Below are 19791 nucleotides of genomic sequence, written 5' to 3'. Positions count from 1 at the left end.
ACTATGACGTTTTTTATGACATTTTGAGGCCAAAAAATTTTTTGACTTTTTTTGCCCGAAAAAAACGCCATACTATACTATGACGTTTTTTATGACATATTGAGGCCAAAAAATTTTTTGACTTTTTTTGCCCGAAAAAAACGCCATACTATACTATGACGTTTTTTATGACATATTGAGGCCAAAAAAATTTTTGACTTTTTTTGCCCGAAAAAAACGCCATACTATACTATGACGTTTTTTATGACATTTTGAGGCCAAAAAAATCTTTGACTTTTTTTACCCGAAAAAAAGGCCATACTATACTATGACGTTTTTTATGACATTTTGAGGCCAAAAAAAATTTTGACTTTTTTTGCCCGAAAAAAACGCCATACTGTACTATGATGTTTTTTATGACATTTTGAGGTAAAAAAAAATGTTGACTTATTTTGCCCGAAAAAAACACCATACTATACTATGACGTTTTTTATGACATTTTGAGGCCAAGAAAAATTTTGACTTTTTTTGCCCGAAAAAAATGCCATACTATACTATGACGTTTTTTATGACATTTTGAGGCCAAAAGAAATTTTGAGTTTTTTTGGCCGATTTTGACGCCATACTATACTATGATGTTTTTTATGACTTTTTGAGGCCGAAAAAATTTTTGACTTTTTTTGCCCGAAAAAAACGCCATACCAAACTATGACGTTTTTTATGACATTCTGAGGCCAAAAAAAATGTTGACTTTTTTTGCCCGAAAAAAACGCCATACTATACTATGACGTTTTTTATGACATTTTGAGGCCAAAAAAATCTTTGACTTTTTTTGCCCGAAAAAAACGCCATACTATACTATGCCGTTTTATATGACATTTTGAGGCCAAAAAAATTTGACATTTTTTGCCCGAAAAAAACGCCATACCAAACTATGACGTTTTTTATGACATTCTGAGGCCAAAAAAAATGTTGACTTTTTTTGCCCGAAAAAAACGCCATACTATACTATGACGTTTTTTCTGACATTTTGAGGCCAAAAAAATCTTTGACTTTTTTTGCCCGAAAAAAAGGCCATACTATACTATGACGTTTTTTATGACATTTTGAGGCCAAAAAAAATTTTGACTTTTTTTGCCCGAAAAAAACGCCATACTATACTATGACGTTTTTTATGACATTTTGAGGCCAAAGAAATTTTTGACTTTTTTTGCCCGAAAAAAACGCCATACTATACTATGACGTTTTTTATGACATTTTGAGGCCAAAAAAATTTTTGACTTTTTTTGCCCGAAAAAAACGCCATACTATACTATGACGTTTTTTATGACATTTTTAGGCCAAAAAAATTTTTGACTTTTTTTGTCAGATTTTGACGCCATACTATACTATGACGTTTTTTATGACATTTTGAGGCCAAAAATTTTTTTGACTTTTTTTACCCGAAAAAAACGCCATACTATACTATGACGTTTTTTATGACATTTTGAGGCCAAAAAAATTTTTGACTTTTTTTGCCCGAAAAAAACGCCATACTATACTATGACGTTTTTTATGACATTTTGAGGCCAAAAAAATTTTTGACTTTTTTTGCCCGAAAAAAACGCCATACTATACTATGACGTTTTTTATGACATTTTGAGGCCAAAAGAAATTTTGAGTTTTTTTGGCTGATTTTGACGCCATACTATACTATGATGTTTTTTATGACATTTTGAGGCCAAAAAATTTTTTGACTTCTTTTGCCCGAAAAAACCGCCATACTATACTATGACGTTTTTTATGACATTTTGAGGCCAAGAAAAATTTTGACTTTTTTTACCCGAAAAAAACGCCATACTATACTATGACATTTTTTATGACATTTTTAGGCCAAAAGAAATTTTGAGTTTTTTTGGCGGATTTTGACGCCATACTATACTATGACGTTTTTTATGACATTTTGAGGCCAAGAAAAATTTTGACTTTTTTTACCCGAAAAAAACGCCATACTATACTATGACGTTTTTTATGACATTTTTAGGACAAAAAAAATTTTGAGTTTTTTTTGTCAGATTTTGACGCCATACTATACTATGAAGTTTTTTATGACATTTTGAGGCCAAAAAATTTTTTGACTTTTTTTGCCCGAAAAAAACGCCATACTATACTATGACGTTTTTTATGACATTTTTAGGCCAAAGAAATTTTTGACTTTTTTTGCCCGAAAAAAACGCCATACTATACTATGACGTTTTTTATGACATTTTGAGGCCAAAAAATTTTTTGACTTTTTTTGCCCGAAAAAAACGCCATACTATACTATGATGTTTTTTATGACATTTTGAGGCCAAAAAAAATTTTTGACTTTTTTTACACGAAAAAAACGCCATACTATACTATGACGTTTTTTATGACATTTTTAGGCCAAAAAAAATTTTGAGTTTTATTTGTCAGATTTTGACGCCATACTATACTATGAAGTTTTTTATGACATTTTGAGGCCAAAAAAAATTTTGACTTTTTTTGCCCGAAAAAAACGCCATACTATACTATGACGTTTTTTATGACATTTTGAGGCCAAAAAAAACTTTGACTTTTTTTGCCCCAAAAAAACACCATACTATACTATGATGTTTTTTATGACATTTTGAGGCCAAAAAAATGTTTCACTTTTTTTGGCCGATTTTGACGCCATACTATACTATGACGTTTGTCATGAAATTTTGAGGCCAAAAAATTTTTTGACTTTTTTTGGCTGATTTTGACGCCATACTATCCTATGACGTATTTTATGACATTTTGAGGCCAAAAAAAATTTTGACTTTTTTTTCCCGAAAAAAACGCCATATTACACTATGACGTTTTTTTTTTTTTTTTTTTTTTACATTTTGAGGCCTTTATAAAGTATGACTTTTTTGGCATATTTTGTTTATGTCTTTTTCCGTTCTCCGACACAGCTCTGGGAGAAGTTTCACGGCTTCTCTACCTGATTGGTTTCCAAACTATTTCAAAATAAGTCATTTTTTTGTAAAGCATCCAATCACAGAGCCAAACACTGCCCTTTTGCTGCATATTCAAAGTCTGTTCCTGCCCCAAACCTGTGTGTGTGTGCTGGGGGGTTTTCCACACTGTTGATGGGTGCTTGGATTATATTTCTTCTGCTTCCAGGGGCTGGCAGTGGGACAGGATTACACCTTTCTCTCTACCCTACTCCCCACTTCTACCACCCACCCTCCACGTCCCTCCATCCATCCCCCCTCCACTCTCAGTTCTCTCTCCTGAGTGGATTTTTTTCTTTGCACATAGCCCCCCCCCCTTTCCTCTCAGGCAGCTTTGCTCCACCAGTTCCGCACTGTGCCGGCCTGGAGAGGAGTAAGAGAGTGGAAAGAGGAGCGAGAAGAGAGGATTTGGTGAACCGAGGAGAGACAGACAGGGGAGAGGGACCATGGCTGCTCTCTCTGCCTTGTTGAAGACCTGGGTTATACTGCAGACCTTGTGCCTGGCTCTGGCCCAAGTGGTGAGTGGACGGGGGAGGTTGAGACCTGCTCTGCTAAAGGCTTTGCTTCTTTATTCTGGGGTGCATTGAGGATAAGGGCCCCTGGAAAGGGCCAGGTGGGCTTGTCAAGATGTCTTGAGGTGATGTTATGGGTTGTGTACTGTCTTGGTGATCAAGTGATCAAAATGCTTGCAAAAAATGGGCTTGAAACATGTTTCCTGGAGACAAACTGAAACCGGACTATCTTCTGTGGATTATCATCCTTATCGTGTATGGACTCCTATCTCTTCTTCTTAACCGAGGAGCTCGTATTGAAGGCGAGGATTTCTCATTACCTGGGTTACTTCTTCTTTTTTTATCCCAAGAAGACTTTCATTCATGGAAAAATGGAGGAAAACATTTAAGATTTTTCAGTTTTTTTCTCGGGCAAAACCAAGCAGCCATGATATAGTTGGAAATTACTGGGAAAGAACACACACACACACACACACACACACACACACACACACACACACACACACACACACACACACACACTTTGTCCACTGAGTGTGAAGATGCTTGATCAAACAGACACCCACATGTTATCCCCTGGGCTTTCACTCTCGAGGATTATTTATTTATTGATTTATTTAAGTTTTGTAAATTTGTACTTGAACACTTGAAGTATTCAAAACTGGATTATCACCCGATGAACTGGTCAGTCCACTATGATGATATTCAATAGAGGCTGAAAAGACAGTAAGATGGAGAGGGGGTTGGGGGGGGTAAACACTGCCAGTCTCATGACCCCTCCTCCCACATTCCTCCTCAGTCTTTTGTTTTTATTCTTCTCAATTTCATTCACTACCATCACTAATGTCTGTTTCCCTTTTTTTGTTTAACTTAGAGGACACAACCTGCCAAGAGATCAACAAAATGAACTTATATTGTTTTAACTGTTTATTTATGCATTATTTACAGGGGGGATGGATATTACTAATATTATTAATGTTATTAATATTGAGCTTGTTATTATTATATTACGTTCCTACATTATATTACAGTTTATAATACTGCTGTGATATATGTTGGTTACTATAAAAAAAAAAGCCTAGCTTAACAGTCAAAATTTTTTCTGTCTGTGTTTCAGAGGGGTCCACCTGGACCTCAGGGCCAGCCTGGCCCACCAGGCCCTTCTGGGACCCCTGGGTCAGACGGCATTGATGTGAGTATTCACACAGGTTTGTCACAAAGACCATCTTTGTGCAGGAGAAATACCAAACCCTGTGCGGCTCTGCAAGACTGGAGTCTTACCAGCAGAGGGCACTGCAAATGAAAACACACTGGCACAAAAGAGCTCTGTTCCCAGCAGAGAGAGGGGTCTTTGAGAAGGGACCCTTAGCTCAATCCTGAGTTTGTGTCATTTGTAATGTGTAATGTGATACATTTGGGATATTCCTGGGGTTAACTACACACAGGTTGTATAAATATGTGGCAAATGGAGGCTGCAGGTCCAGTGGAGCAAGAAACACACAGCCTGTAACTATATATGTTCATTTGAACTATAAACAAAAAGGCTATGATCTTAAATTGCACCACCTTCATTATAGGCATCTCCCACAGACACACTCAGAATCAGGTTGCAACCAGAATGCAACTGGGATGAGTTAGAGCATGAACACCTCCCATTGCATAGAGAAGGACCAATGTTGCTTAGTCCAGACTGGAAGTTGTAGTATGCCCAGTTTGTATATTGTGGCTTTTCCTGTTTGGGTCTTTGACACACTGGGTCAATGTGTACATTTAAATTTGTTAAAAAAAAAAAAAAAAAGACTTAATCAGACTTAGTCTAAAGGTTGTTTACACCATAATCACCTTAATCATCATAAGGCCAGATCTTTGTATCTGTGTACTGGTCAAAAAGACTTAAAAGTACTTTATATTATATTTATTCAACCTTTACTCAGGTAAGTCACACTGAGGTCAGAAGCCTCTTTTACATGGACAAGACCACACCCTAAAAAACTGTAGACAAAACAATGGAAAAATCTGTTAAACAGATAAAATATTTTAAAAAAACAGACAAGATAAAAGTTGCATCATTTGTTTTTGTGTGTTATGAACGCCTACCACATTACATGTTTCATTCCCACACTCTGTTAAAATAACAGACAAGAGATTCTTTTACATCTCCACTCTATTCTCTCCACTCTCTGCAGGGAGAGAAAGGACCTCCTGGGCCTCCTGGTCCACTAGTAAGTTTGCACTGTCCTGTTCACTGGATGTTATGCTGCAGAAAACTTTGATATTTGGTTTTTCTGGCCTTGGTTTTGTTAATGACAGTAGTGTGATTGTTTTAATTTAGGGACAGAAGGGAGAGCCAGGAGAGCCAGGTCCTGATGGAGCGCCAGGAGAGAATGGCATCGATGTAAGTAAATGGACTGATGTGTGTGAGAGAGACAATGACAGAGTGTAAAAGAGACCGAGACTGTTAGAGAGGAAAGAGAGATGGATGGGAACATGTCTTTCAAATGATCTAAAAACAAAAACGCCTCCCAAAAGAGACATTCTGAGAGGCTTAATGTGAAAACAGCTTAATGAAGAAAGTAAGAAAGAAGAAGACAACTGAGTGTAAAGACAGCAAAATTGACAGAGCAATCCCAACTCAAGGTCAACTGATGTGTTTTTTTTTCCTGAGCATTCAGCAGTGTCAGTGAGGTCCTCATCAGAAACAGTGTTTGCTCAGGTGTCATGGAGATGAAATATTATTTTATCTATAAGAGTATTTAGGATTTGAAAGTAGGAAAGTTCATTCTTGACCTTGTAAATACTAGTTTGATTTAAAAAAAAAAAAAAGCTTAAGGTTCACTTACTAGATGTTTCCTACCATGTCACATGGTCGACTGGCTGTTGTGCAGTAGAAAGTGTATTGAAAATATTTTTCACCTCGAGGATGCACAAAATGGATTTTGATGAGACACACTGTCTGTGTTAGAGACACTGACCCTGAATCCTTACTATTAGTTTATAGTGGTTATGGCGATTTAGTAATTAAAGCTTATGTTATTGTTCCAGTCACAGAAATGTGCTTTGACGTGATATTAACATATTAGAAGAATGTACTCTTTTGATAATACATGAAGAGGCGAATATACTTTCATGTCCAGTCCATTATACCTCACTGATTACATTTATTAAATCTTTGGCAATCACAGGTAGCAAGGAGATGGAGATAAAGACAAGTTTAAAATGATTTTTAAGCTTCAGTTATGGATTTACCTGATAACAACTGTGGTGCAACTTTTTGAAGGCAGAGAGCGGAGGAGAATTGAGTGTCAATCCCTAATGGTCACATGCTAAAAGAAGCGCACACACACACACACACACACACACACACACACACACACACACACACACACACACACACACACACACACACACACACACACACACACAAACACACACACACGCATTCCTCAGAGATTTAGCCAGTAATCCGGCCTGGAATCTCAATCTCAGGGTTGTTTCCTAATTACTTACAAGAACAGTGTCAACTTTGATCAAATATGTGATTAGCCCTATTGCAAGGTGAAATCAAGTCACATGGAACCTGTGAAAAGCAAGCACAGCGGCAACTGATAATTTTCCTTTTTTAACCTGTTCAATGTTTTTCCTTTGCTTTTTTTTTTTTTTTAACCTCTATGTGCATGTCTACTTTATGTGCCTACCTTCATTTCTGTCTGCCTCTCTCCAGGGTTTGATTGGAGCAAAAGGTGACCGAGGTCCTATTGGGAGCCCCGGCCCTAAGGCAAGTGTTTTAAAACTCCACCTGGAAAGATACAACACATCATTACTCTGCTATTCTGTGGAAAACCTGTAGCTCAAACATTAACATGTATCACCTGTTGGTGGTGTTGTGTGTGGAATAAAGCTTTTATATATCACAAAGGTCAGTTTTATCATAAAAGAGTCTCAGAGTCATGTTCCCTTCATCTTATCTGAGTGATGCTGGGCATGACACTGACCCCCTGCTGATGAGAGAATAAGAAGGATAATTGCTGCGTCTTTGAAGATTTTCTTTCATAAGTAGATAGTACAACATTTTATGCCCTCAGGATGTTGTCGTCATTTATTTGTGTGAGAGTCTACACACGTTACCACTATGGTTATATTGCTGTTTTCTGTTATATGCAGGGTCAACCTGGACCAAGTGGAGAGCCTGGCCCTCCTGTAAGTAAATTATTTTTTGTTATATTTTTTATTTTTGCTTCTGTAAAGTAGGTATGATGAGTAAATATCAATTTTTTTAAATGAATATCTGTATCTGTAAACACAGGTAGAGGAAGGACTCAGATCACAAACATTCAAATACATTTCATGCTCCCTAACTCCTACTTAAGTACATTTATGAAAAATGTGTCAAAAATATCAAAAATAAAAGTATTATTCTGCAGAAAAAAATGGTCACAATGGAGATATACTTTAGGCACAGTTAGGCAGTTCAGTCCAGTGTTCCCCAGCATGGGGAAGTTGAGTCTCCTTCAAAAGATCATAATGTAAATCATAATTAATCAGATATTAAAGGAGGAAGAGTTTCTGCTACACAGAGTTAAGACATTTTTCTATGTTTTTCTGTGAGATTTTCAACAAAACCATCTGCAACGTTTAGAGGGAAAGCTACTCTTTGTTGGAACTGTTGCAACTTGTGACAAGGAGCCCAGACCCTATATAATTACATATTATTATCATATCTTATAAATTCATCGTGTTTTTTTATGTCCAAATCCATCTGAAATGGAGTAGAAGTATAATGTGGCATAAAATTAATATAACAAAGTTTAAGTACCTCAAAACTGTAGTTAAGTACCATGCTTGGGTAAATGTATGTAGTGTATATTTATATAAGGTATGACAAATTAGATATGCCAGGTCACATATTTTCTCATAAGGCTGACATGATACTTATGAATTGACATATGACTATCTGAATTAGGCATTGTTTGAAGCCTAGTCAGTTTCCTAACAAATTCCCAACATATTGTAACCCAGCTGGTCTCATAAGGGAACTTCCCGAGTCCCTTTTCCTTCATGCCTGAATGCCTGACCAGCTGTGCCCCCCTTTTGGGTTCAGTCTACCCAGATGTGGCATATGCTTTCTACAACTGACATGAGCCTTATTCCTATACACCATCCTTAATAAACGAGAGAAGTGTTATCAGTGATCCAGGTGTTATGATCATATTATCATCAAATGCTACCACAGACTCCATGCACGCCAGCAAATGCAAGAACAGTCATTTCAGTGCAAAGTAAGCACACCAAAACATCATCTGTAGCACAGACAGACACCACTAGGTGGTGCTCTGTGTCCACCTATCACATGTTATCCAGTATATTCAAACATTAAGTCCAGAGTCACCCATTGTCATGCTTGAATGCAGCAATATTAGCTAAATCCTTTGTTTAGCATTAACAGGCATGCTGTCTTGGGGCTGTGCTTGCAAACCCAGCTGCCTCACGCTGCACAGACAGGAGATCCTGCCCTGTGGGCTGTTCTTTCTCCAAGAAGGCTTACTTACTTAATGACTTTGTTTATAATTAATTACAAGCAAAAGACACAGCAAACATAAACTGATTGCATTCAGTGTCTTTGTTGTTCTTGGGCACTGTTTACCCTGCACTCTTAACACTGTACACATGCATTACTGAATTACTGCTGCCATTATTAATTGGCTTTCGCAAACGTTAATTGATACTTTGACAGATTGGTTCCACTTGTTATTCTGTAATTTAACCCCTTGTCCCTTCCGTCCACACAGGGATCTGGGCTTCCAGGACTGGCTGTAAGTAGTTTGTATAGTATAATAGTTAGGCCTTTATCACTTAATGGCTTTGCTTTGAGTTTGGGAAATCATTTTGTGGCTTGTTGGATACCTACACATTGTACTTTCTTGCTCTCTGTGTCTCCCCTGTCTAGGGCGCTCCAGGGCCAATTGGTCTTCCAGGTGAAATTGGACCAACTGGACCAAAGGTAGGACACCGGCTGCAGTTTATTATACTATGCCTTCATGACTGGCAAACATCTTATAAACATGTAGTACTAATGCTAGATTCCTTACCTTTTCAGTGTCATATTTACATCTTATTTCTTTCTTCTGCTATGTCTAGGGTATCATGGGACCACCTGGACCTCCAGGACTTCCTGGACCTCCTGGCAAGCCAGTAAGTGACCAACCAGAGCTGGTTGTCCAGGAAGCGTCTCAATTATCCATAATTTTTGTCTCTGGTTTTTAATGGAACAAAGATGATCATGGAGCTAAAATGCCTTCAGAAAACCTGAAACCGAGAGGCTGGAGTGTTACTGAGGCTCACGTTGTTGTAGTGGGAACATCTTAACCCATACAAACGGAGCAATTAGTCATTTTCTCCCAGTCTCATATTTGGAATCTGGGTAGTTAGCATTGGCAAAAATAACTGCAATAGTCCGAATGCCAATTGATTTTTGAGGTGGAAACCTTTACTGAAATCTTTATAAAATGATATATAAAATGATATGATAGCCCAGCAAATTTATCAGTACACCTTGAATAACAGCAATGGAAGAATGGTGAATAAAACTGTGCTGCTTACATAAAGTCAGACTTAACCCACAGAGAAGCTGTCATAGTAAATCATCTCATATCTGTGACTGAAGACAGTCTTTTCACTGAGACTGGTGAGATCAGCTGTAAAAAGAGCGAGAGATAAATGAGCAGCCAGCAGCTTTTGGGGCTTAATAAAACATACGGCAACATCACACTAATTGCAGTTAAGTTTTATATTATATTATAGAATGGGGTCACAGCGTAAGAGTAAAGCCAACACAAACACATCTCACATCTTCTAATGCTAAAGTGTGATCTTTTCAGATCTCACTGCTGCTTGTACAGGTCCCAACAGACTTGTACAAGCCTTGGTGAGATATGGCAAACAGTTTTGAGCAGGACACTTTCAAGTCTATTTTCCAATGTGTGTATTTACTCTGCTGTGTGGTTCCAAGAAGGGGAGGGGGTGGGGGTGGGGGTGGGGTTTGTCTTCATTGAGAGTGATGGTCCCAGCCCAGGGGAGTGTATTTGTTTAGCTTTAGTGCTGTCCTAGGGTAAATAAACCCCCATTAGATCAGTGGGCTGTCTCATCTGACTGTAGCAGGAATACATCAGCCCCTGAAGAGATACTTTACTTTCAAACTAAATCTATAAACAGAGAGAAGGAAAGATGGAGGGAGGAGAAGATAGATAGAGAGAGAGAGAACGAGAGAGTGCTGGCTCATCTCAGGGCAGAAGAGGCGACCGTCTGCCATCTGTGACTGGTTGACCTTTTTCATCCATCTGCCTATCTGTCCATCTATCTGTCTATCTAGGGCCCTCCAGGGAAGTTTCTAGGTGGGGAAGAGGGCAGTGCAGACTTTCAGGTAAGAGCTAATGACATTTCCTGTCTTGCAAATCTGTTTTGACATATTTTCACTTTTCATAATCTGTATATTTCCCTCTCTCCACAAACAGTGTCCTCTTAGCTGTCCAGCAGGACCAAAAGGCCCCCAGGGACTGCAGGGCGTCAAGGTCTGTTTCTTTCAAGTTGCTCTGAAGGAATACGTACAGTTATTATTATTTTTTTTGGTATCAAAGATTATGTGACATTACAATATTGTTATGACTTACTTTTGTCCTCTAGGGACACAAAGGACGCGCTGGTGTTCTCGGAGATCCTGGCAGCATAGGAAAAACGGTGAGCACAATCACTGCTAGAGAGGGTACACAAATGCACTCAAACACCCATACTTGTACATGTTGTACAGTCTTGCACACTCACCCACCATTCAGGACCGGCAGAGGCAGGGATTAGCTCTAATGAAGCCCCCCGAGGCACATGACTGGCACTAATCTGGCTGCGATTAGTCAGGCCTGGCCTTGGCCCTGCAGTCAGCATACAGTGAGCCAGATGAAAGGGGTGGTGAAGAGCCAGGTACATAAAGGGGAGGATGAGAGATTCAGGGTTTGCACGTCCCTCTCACCTCACTGTATTATGTTCAGCTAATGAGCACACGGAGGGCTCCAAGGGAGCGGCTAACCAAGCCCCAGAATTAGCCTCTGATCTTCCCGCACAAGGAGTCGTCTGGCAGCGCTTAGATGCTCGAAAACACTTGACGCACTACGTTGCCACTCCTCCTGGGCAGGGCAGCATTTTAGAAGACCTGCCCTGACTCAAGGTTGCTCCATGGTGTTGCTCTCTCTTTTCTTCTTCTTGAAGACAGCCAACACGAGTTTACATCATATTGCTACATCACTGATAACTATGTGATGCCAAAGACTCAATCGGTTAGTGAGCAAGATCAGTATCATGTTTATCTTTAGAGTGCTGAAGAATAAAACTAGAATCATCGATCTGGTTGATGACCTGACCTTTGTTTTTGATGGATTTACTGGCCTTAACTCAACAGACATGGCATATAAAATATATTTTTCTACCTAAAGCCAGGAGGTAAATTATCTTAACTTAGCATTAAGACTGGAAGCAGCTGGAAAGGATCAGCCTAGGTATTTCCAAAGTTTTTTTTATTTCATACAAAGAAATGTAAAAGTCAAAGTTGGTTTTATAAGAAGTTAGACATGCACTGTAACTATTTCTTGGGTGCACTATTTCTGGGTGCACTGACCTCTTGCTGGTTGTTTGGCTTCCTCACAGTGGCCAGAAGTCTCCAGGAAGTCATTGGCCTGGCCAAGACATAGCTACAGCATGTAACTTCCTGCAAACCACAACTTTTAAAGGTTAATTAGTAAGCTTTAGTATTAGCTGCAGAAGATACGCCTACCTAAAGCTGGTAGGCGTATTTTAAAACTTTGGCTAGAGCCAAGCCAACCATTCGGTTGTTTTGCTTCAGTTATGTATGCTAAACCAAGCTCATCACCACATTTCTCCACTCCATACACAAAGACATGGTAGTGCCACTGCTCATCCAAATCTCAGCAAGAAACCTCATAAGTGTATTTCCCAAAATGTCAGACTGTTCCTAGAATAATAGATAAACAATCCTAAGCTGTTCAAACAGATTCAACTTCCATAAGAATTTGAAGATGGTTATTTGACCAGATCAATGTACATTTCTCTTCATTGTTTGACAGTTTTTTGACATTAGCAAGGTACTAATATACAACAATTAACAACAGCATAGACATCAAATGCAACTAGTAACCATCACAGGCTGGTTCCAACTGGATTTTTTTTTCCCTACTCAGAGATTCTCAGGTCAAAGTCTGTAGGAATGCACAAAAAAATAAGACCTAATACCAGTTTGTGCAAATGTTTTGAGTGTGCTTTGGTTGTTAGGTGTTACAGAGAGCAGCGCAGGATAAGAATTACTGACTCATCAACCTTCGCTTTTTATCTCCTCCACCAGGGCCTCAGGGGAGAAGTGGGCATCTCTGGGGAACAGGGCATTCCAGGACCTCCGGTGTGTTGACAATTGAACTTCTAGCCACGTGGCAATATTATGAATACAGGCTAATATTCTATTGTTTTCACATGGTGTCATCTTGAATTGACAGAACCCAGAGTTGTAAAATTTTTGGTGTGACTGCTCAAGGTCAGAGGTCAGTTCGTCTCTCACGTCGCTGTCTTCTGTTTCTTTGTTACAGGGTCCGATGGGTCTAAGGGGTTATCCAGGAATGATGGGTCCTAAAGGAGAGGCGGTGGGTACCGCATTTCTTTTTTTTTCATATTCAAACTTTTTTGTCCTCTTTTTCTTTGGGTACAAAGCTGTTCTCATTCTAAGATGAACACCAAGGAGCCACAGCCAGACCTGCCCCCGCTATACAAACATCATCCATTACCAGCAATGGGGACATATGGAAATGATGCTAACACAAATCTCTCCTCTCCTCTAATGAGTTGGGGTTGTCTGGGTCCACGGTGCCTCCATCTGTAGTTAATGATCCGCTGTAGCCATTCGTCTTACTGTTAACATTAGCCACGTTAGCCAAGTTAGCACCCCGGCTTAGTGCCAAAGCAAGAGTGGCTGGCTCTCTGTGTAGCTCCCATTAGTGAAGTGAGTTAAGTGCTAATTACCCCTTTATCACAATGAATAGCAGGCTACCGTGACTTAGCATCCTCTCTGATCTGAAGTGATTGATGGCACTTTTTTGTTTTCCTGTAGGGGCCTCGTGGTTACAAGGGCATCGGCGGACCTGTAGGAATTCCTGGGCCTCCTGTAAGAACACACACACACCAACACATACACAGACCAACACACACAAACAGACTTGACCACTACTAGAAAAACAGGGTCTCACACCTCAGGAACTCTAAGTCTTTCTTTATATTTTTCAGGGTGAGGAGGGACCTCGGGGACCACCCGGAGAGGCAGGAGACAAGGGAGACAAAGTAGGTGACTCTCCTAGTGGCAAGAAAAAAAAACATGAAACATTTCTCAGAAATTGAATGGGGACAGTGATCCTGATGTGCTTTGCGAAAAACACTGGCATTGATTTGCTTATCTTCTGCAGGGCAGCCGAGGTATTCAGGGCCCACAGGGTGTGGTTGGCAAAAAGGGAGAAAATGTGAGTGATCGCACTTTTGTTTGTGCGCTACACTGTCACGTTCAGGGAGCGTGCCAAATGAAGTCCACTGACTCATCTGCCTGCTTTTTCAGGGTCTGCCGGGTATTGATGGAAAAGATGGCACACCTGGTATTCCTGGAATCAAGGTAAGGGTTGCCAGCCACAATAATGATGAGTAACTTCTATCTCACTGAAAGATGGCAATTTATTCTTCTTCTGTTCTCTTCTCTGCAGGGCGGCCCCGGCCAGCCTGGGATGCCCGGTCCTCCTGGCCCTCAGGGAACAGCGGTGAGTGATCCTTCAGTGTAGTGTTGGAAGGGGTGTGTTTGTCTGAGGATTGTTCAGCAATGCCACTAAAGGCGCATGCAAATAAGCCCGTCTGTAAAGGCTTATTATCACTCAGGCCACACAGTGCGGTCGATGTGTTCTCCTCAATTCAACTAAGCCGCGACACAGACAGAGGAAACCAGCGTGAAGCAGCCTGTACATTTTTTTATGTTTTGTTTTCTGGGCACTCATCCAGGTTAACGGTGACCCTGTGACCCACACTGTTTTAGAATTTAAACCGCCTTGAAATAGCATTCTCCCTCCCACCACCAGTGATTTATCACAATCAGACCAGTGGGTATACTCGTCTGTGTGTGTGCACGTCATTCTGACTAAGGGTTAATGGAGCATGAGATGCACACTTTGCTGTGTGGTCATTGCACTGACACTAACACTGCTGCAAACTCAAACACCATAACTTAGCCTGCTTTGTGCCCTACTGTGATATACCATCACACACACACACACACACACAGACACACAAAATCACTGCAAGGAAACCTGCTACAGGGTGGTGTATGGCAATGACTAACACTGCAGCTTGGCCTGTTTTCATCCTCATTATTATTATTATTAGCGTTATATCAGACATTAGCTTTATTACCACCCACTACTGGCACTCACATGCTGATATCCACATGCCCTTTCAGGTTCACTCTCTGTGTTTCAAACATATGAAGTAAAGTGTACACCTCACTGCCAGAACTTTCTGTGTCATTTCTGGCTTTATTAGATATTGTAGAACAATGTGCAGCAAAGGTGTCCAGCTGGAAACAAACCAGGGACGTTGCAACTGTGGTTTTCATCTTTACTTCTAGGCAGCCAGGATGCAAAAGACACAGATGTAACTTTGATTTCCTCGAACTTTAGTTCTGTTATTTCTCTCTGTAGGGATTACCTGGCAGTCCTGGGGCTAAAGGTGGACTTGGAGCTAAGGTAAGCCTTTAGCTAACTCATATTACACTGTGTTATATTGGCTTCTACTACTTTTTACACCATTTTTCTTATCATCCGTCTCCTTGTTAGGGTGAGCCTGGACCTAGAGGTCATGTTGGCATGCCTGGTGCCTCTGGACCTCTGGTAAGCATATACACAAAATATGGCAAATATTCTTACTGTGTACTGTGCAGTATGATGAATAATTGTACTTTTGCATACTCTGCTAGGGTGAACCTGGTATTCCTGGTGAGCCTGGTATGGAAGGAGTCCCTGGACCCAAGGTATAAATCCAGATTTTTTTACATTACATTACAGTAACAGCAGCTACTTTAAACCAGATTTACTCATATTACATGACTTCTGCAGGGTGACAGAGGCCAGCGGGGGCCAGTTGGGCCACAGGGGGTGGTTGGCAAGCCTGTAAGTCGCTTTCTTTCTTTTTTTTTTATTTTTATTTTCTGCGTCTTGTCAAGCTTTTGTAAAGCTTAAGATTTCACTTCTAACACTATTTCTGTTATCTTCTAACAGGGAAGCAAAGGAGAGAGAGGGCCCATGGGTATCCCAGGAGCCCAGGGTCTTAGTGGAACCAAGGGCGACAAGGTCTGTGTGTGCATGAACAAATACAGTGTTTTGCTTTGTGGGACATGTGTATCATTTCCTATATCCAGGCACACTTTATAATAATTCAGTTACACAGACTTGTCCATTGGGGGCAGTGTTTACCCATGAATAAAAGTCCCACAAAGCCATAATAAATCACTTCAGGAGGCAAGTAATATAAATAAGCAACATAAATGATAATGCAAGTGTCCTTACCTGCTTTGTTTCAGAGATGAGACAACATGTTTCTTTCTTTGTGATCTTTGGTGTCACTGGCTTGAATCAACATTTATGATATTATGATCCAGATTTGACCACATTTACATGTCTCTCGAACCTTCTTTGTCTCCAGGGCTTCCAAGGAAGAGGTGGGCCAAAGGGAGACGTTGTGAGTAGCAATTTTTTTTGTTTGTTTTTAAACTGGTTTATCTGAAACCTCATATAACCTCATCTCATGTACCAGCTCTGTGCTGACAAATATATTTCTAAAGTCATCCTCCTCTCTCCCCCGTCTTCATCTTTTCCTCTCTGTTGCTTTTAGGGTGACCCTGGTGTGGAGGGATTGGCTGGCGAGAAAGGTGAAAAGGTAAAAATCATTACAGCGCAACCTTAAGCTGTTTCAAACTTTCAGTTAGAAAGACCCACAAAAGTCCCTGAATCTACAAAACATTAAAACTTCCCGGCTTTAGATAAGGAGGTTTTAAACACTGGGTTCTAAAGGCAGCAGAGCAGAGTGATATACAGCAGAAAATGTTATAACCGTACAGAAGAAGAAGAGGAAGTCTGCTTTTGAATTTGCATGCAAATCCCCATAATAATCCAGATGGCAAATGAGCTATTTACACGCCAGTGAGGCAACGATGCATGTTGGCTCTTTGAAGCCGCATTTTTAGACATTCATTTACAATATTCATTCTTGAATTATTGCTCAATGAGTGTCTCTGAGGCAGAAATGATAGATGGAAGTGATGAATGTCTCTCTGTTTTTGCTGTGACAGGGCTTGTCTGGTGAACCCGGCCCCAAAGGACAGGTAAGGATTGAAATATGTGGGATCTGATGCCAGATCAGCTCTTCCTTTGTTTATCTCTTCCCTTCTTTCTTTCCTGGCTCTTTCATTTGAAGTTTTACCATCATTTACTTTCACGGGCATCTTTCTTTACTCTCCATAAATTCATCCTTTAATGCTCTTCTCTTCACAGCAAGGAATTAGGGGTGACCCTGGACACAATGGACCCACCGGAGACCCTGGTAAACCAGGAGACCAGGGACCAGCAGGGCTGCCTGGTCCCAGGGGACTCAATGGAGAGCGAGGAGTACCTGGCATGCCTGGCATTCAGGGATCACCAGTAAGTCCACTTCACTCTTGGTCACAACATTGAATATATGTGGACATATGTTGGCTGCTGTCTCTTTGTAAAGCTCAGTCTCTGCTTCCTCTTTCCAGGGGCGTGATGCATCTGACCAGCATATTATTGAAGTGGTGCTGAAGATGTTGCAGGGTGAGGGCCTAGACCTGAATATTCACCTTTGATCTCCACAGGAGACATTAGATTAGCTCCTTCCCCAAAGCTACTTTCACCTCCTGAGCAATCAGTTGCCCATCATGAGAGGTAATTTAATCAAAGTGATGATGCTATCTCATGTTTTACAGAGAGGCTAGCAGCAGTAGCGGTGAGCGCCAAGAGGGCTGTGCTCGGCGGTGCCGGTGTAATGGGACCTCCAGGGCCTCCTGGACCTCCAGGAGCACCTGGTCCTCAGGGGCCGCATGGTTTACCTGGTGCCCGTGGAATTCCCGGCATGATTGGAGCACCTGGACAGATTGGAAACACAGGGCTTAAAGGTAAAAAGCAGACATTTCGGCTTTTACTTTTTGCATGTGATGAATACTCTACTACTAATAAAGTAAAGTTTTTTAGGGCACATCTGATATCTTTATGTCTTTTGTCTTCCGTCTTCTCCAGGAAAGAGAGGGGCAAAGGGAGAGAGAGGAGATCCTGGTAAACCTCACCCAGGGCCACCAGGACCCCCGGGGATACAAGGTAAGAGCTGAATTCTCCCACAGCCAGGGTGGGATTCTGCAAGATCTATGCACTTACTAAAAACGTAGAACAGTCCAAATTAAGAAGAGGAGGGGTACAATGAGTAAGTGAAGGACTTGACATTACAGTGCTTGTCACAGGAGACGCTGCTCAAAGGCATTTTAAAAGCATCATTACCTCCAGTCATTTAACAGATGCTCCTGAAGGAGAATGTAATGGAATTGCAAAAGTACACACTAATTCAAACTGTGGAGGAAGAAAACTCACATACCTCTGTGCACACATACATACACACAACCTATACACATATGCATACAGTGCGTGTCTGTAATGGGGGTTTTGAGGAATTTGTATTATCTTCAGTGCAATTAATCATCTTGACTCCAGGAAATCTGTTAAAATCCTTGTTTCTCCTTCCGCAGGTCCTCCCGGTATAGATGGTGTGGCTCGGGACGGCAGGCCCGGCGAGAGAGGACCTCAGGGATCAGCCGGAGAGGCCGGCCGCCCCGGTAAGGCAGGTCCACAAGGTCTCCCAGGTTACTGCGAGGCAGCGATGTGTCTGGCCGCGTCAGCATACACCTCCCCGAGACTACAGGAGGCAGGAACGATCAAAGGACCCAATGTTTAGGGACCTGTTTCTCCATCAGCAGCTCACAACACCTGGGAGGAGAGGAGGAGGAAGAGAGGGAAAGAGGAGGAAGAGAAAGAGAGAAACCACTCTTCTCAGCTGGACAACATCAAGAACGAGGGGTGGGGGGGACAGTAACAGTGACTGGATGTATGGCGCCCCCTCCTAAAACTCACAACCTAAAGTTCTGACTGCTGGGACCCCTAACCCTCTTGATCTTAATCTCCCACATCACTATGACAACAGCAGCTCACAGCCACCCACATCCTTTCTGAATTCTCTACTTCTTTATGGAAGATGTCAGTGTCAGTCCCATCCAAATATCCCAGCCCTGTCCCAGCAGTGAAAGAGGAACAGATTTATATTGCATCTCCTCGTCTCCCACCACAGTATCTCTGAGCTGAGAGGAGCTGAAAACCAAGGGGCAATGAAAGGCGCTTCTCTTTTACACCGAGGTCACTTTAAACAGTTTTATATATGCAATATTTTGTTCGAGAGTATTTTGAAGTTTAAATGCCGTCTGTCTCGCAACATCACACCCAATGCCTTAAGTGTACAAAAAGGACCAATAAATGATTGCAGCCTAATTTCACTCAGTACTGTATTGTAAAATGTAGTATTTTCATTTGTCAGCTTGCGTGAAGTCCCTGATTTACCTCAAGTGTACATTGTACCCCCCCCGTCCCCGCTTTCTACCCTAGTCTCATTTTAGAAACTAACAACTAGCTTTATCTCCTCCTCTTGTTACCTGGCAACAGCATATCCCGATGGGGAGTCCCATATCCCACAATGCAGTGCTGTAAATCTTTGTAAATGTGTGTTGATTATTATGTAGAGAAAAAGGAATGGGTTACGATATGCACCAACAAAAATCCTGTGTTAATGAATTCAGTGAGTAATAAAATTTCCTACAGAAATAACGACTTTTCCTCAAAACGAATCAGTTACTAGTTCGAATGTGCTTGCTATGCCACTGTCAACTTTCCACAGGGTGTCAGTGTTTTAATGACTGATTTGTTTTCATCAACAAAAGCTATTTATTGTTCTTTATATAATCATCTGTAAAGAGGGTTTTTTCTCTGGCTGTTCGGGTAAACCCTAACCAATAAAAACGAACCTTTTGTAAAATCCAATGTTCTTCTGTATCATGTGGGGAATGGAAAGTCTGACTCACCTCTTTCAGCTCCTTTTCATTTTCTCCAATTCCAAATCTTAAATTGTATCAA

At 40.8% G+C, this 19791-nt stretch overlaps 1 protein-coding gene across 1 annotated transcript; it reads left to right on the top strand.

Moving 5' to 3' along the window:
- The first annotated feature begins 3342 nt into the window (after window positions 1-3342).
- col9a2 (procollagen, type IX, alpha 2) lies at window positions 3343-19639 on the top strand. Its single transcript, XM_041052570.1, has 32 exons — window positions 3343-3478; window positions 4590-4664; window positions 5659-5694; window positions 5805-5867; window positions 7194-7247; window positions 7634-7669; window positions 9259-9282; window positions 9417-9470; window positions 9608-9661; window positions 10839-10889; window positions 10981-11037; window positions 11150-11203; window positions 12873-12926; window positions 13111-13164; window positions 13629-13682; window positions 13802-13855; window positions 13978-14031; window positions 14124-14177; window positions 14266-14319; window positions 15250-15294; window positions 15385-15438; window positions 15525-15578; window positions 15664-15717; window positions 15826-15897; window positions 16250-16285; window positions 16439-16483; window positions 16896-16928; window positions 17098-17244; window positions 17343-17397; window positions 17550-17738; window positions 17860-17937; window positions 18360-19639. The coding sequence occupies exons 1-32, from the start codon at window positions 3407-3409 to the stop codon at window positions 18563-18565; spliced, it is 2076 nt and encodes a 691-aa protein (XP_040908504.1). The 5' UTR covers window positions 3343-3406; the 3' UTR covers window positions 18566-19639.
- Window positions 19640-19791: the final 152 nt, after the last annotated feature.

This window comes from Toxotes jaculatrix, chromosome 13 (genome assembly GCF_017976425.1).
Source record: "Toxotes jaculatrix isolate fToxJac2 chromosome 13, fToxJac2.pri, whole genome shotgun sequence".
In the NCBI taxonomy this organism is placed as follows: domain Eukaryota; kingdom Metazoa; phylum Chordata; class Actinopteri; family Toxotidae; genus Toxotes; species Toxotes jaculatrix.
Note: the sequence above shows the minus strand (reverse complement) of the source record. Positions and strands in the feature narration are given on the sequence as shown.

Bases quoted from the DNA above. Each gene is read 5' to 3' on its own strand.
- col9a2 (XM_041052570.1), top strand. From the start codon at position 3,407: ATGGCTGCTCTCTCTGCCTTGTTGAAGACCTGGGTTATACTGCAGACC. The intron at 5,695-5,804 runs GTAAGTTTGCAC...GTTTTAATTTAG, and splicing joins CTGGGCCTCCTGGTCCACTA to GGACAGAAGGGAGAGCCAGG. The intron at 17,398-17,549 runs GTGAGGGCCTAG...CATGTTTTACAG, and splicing joins GGTGCTGAAGATGTTGCAGG to AGAGGCTAGCAGCAGTAGCG.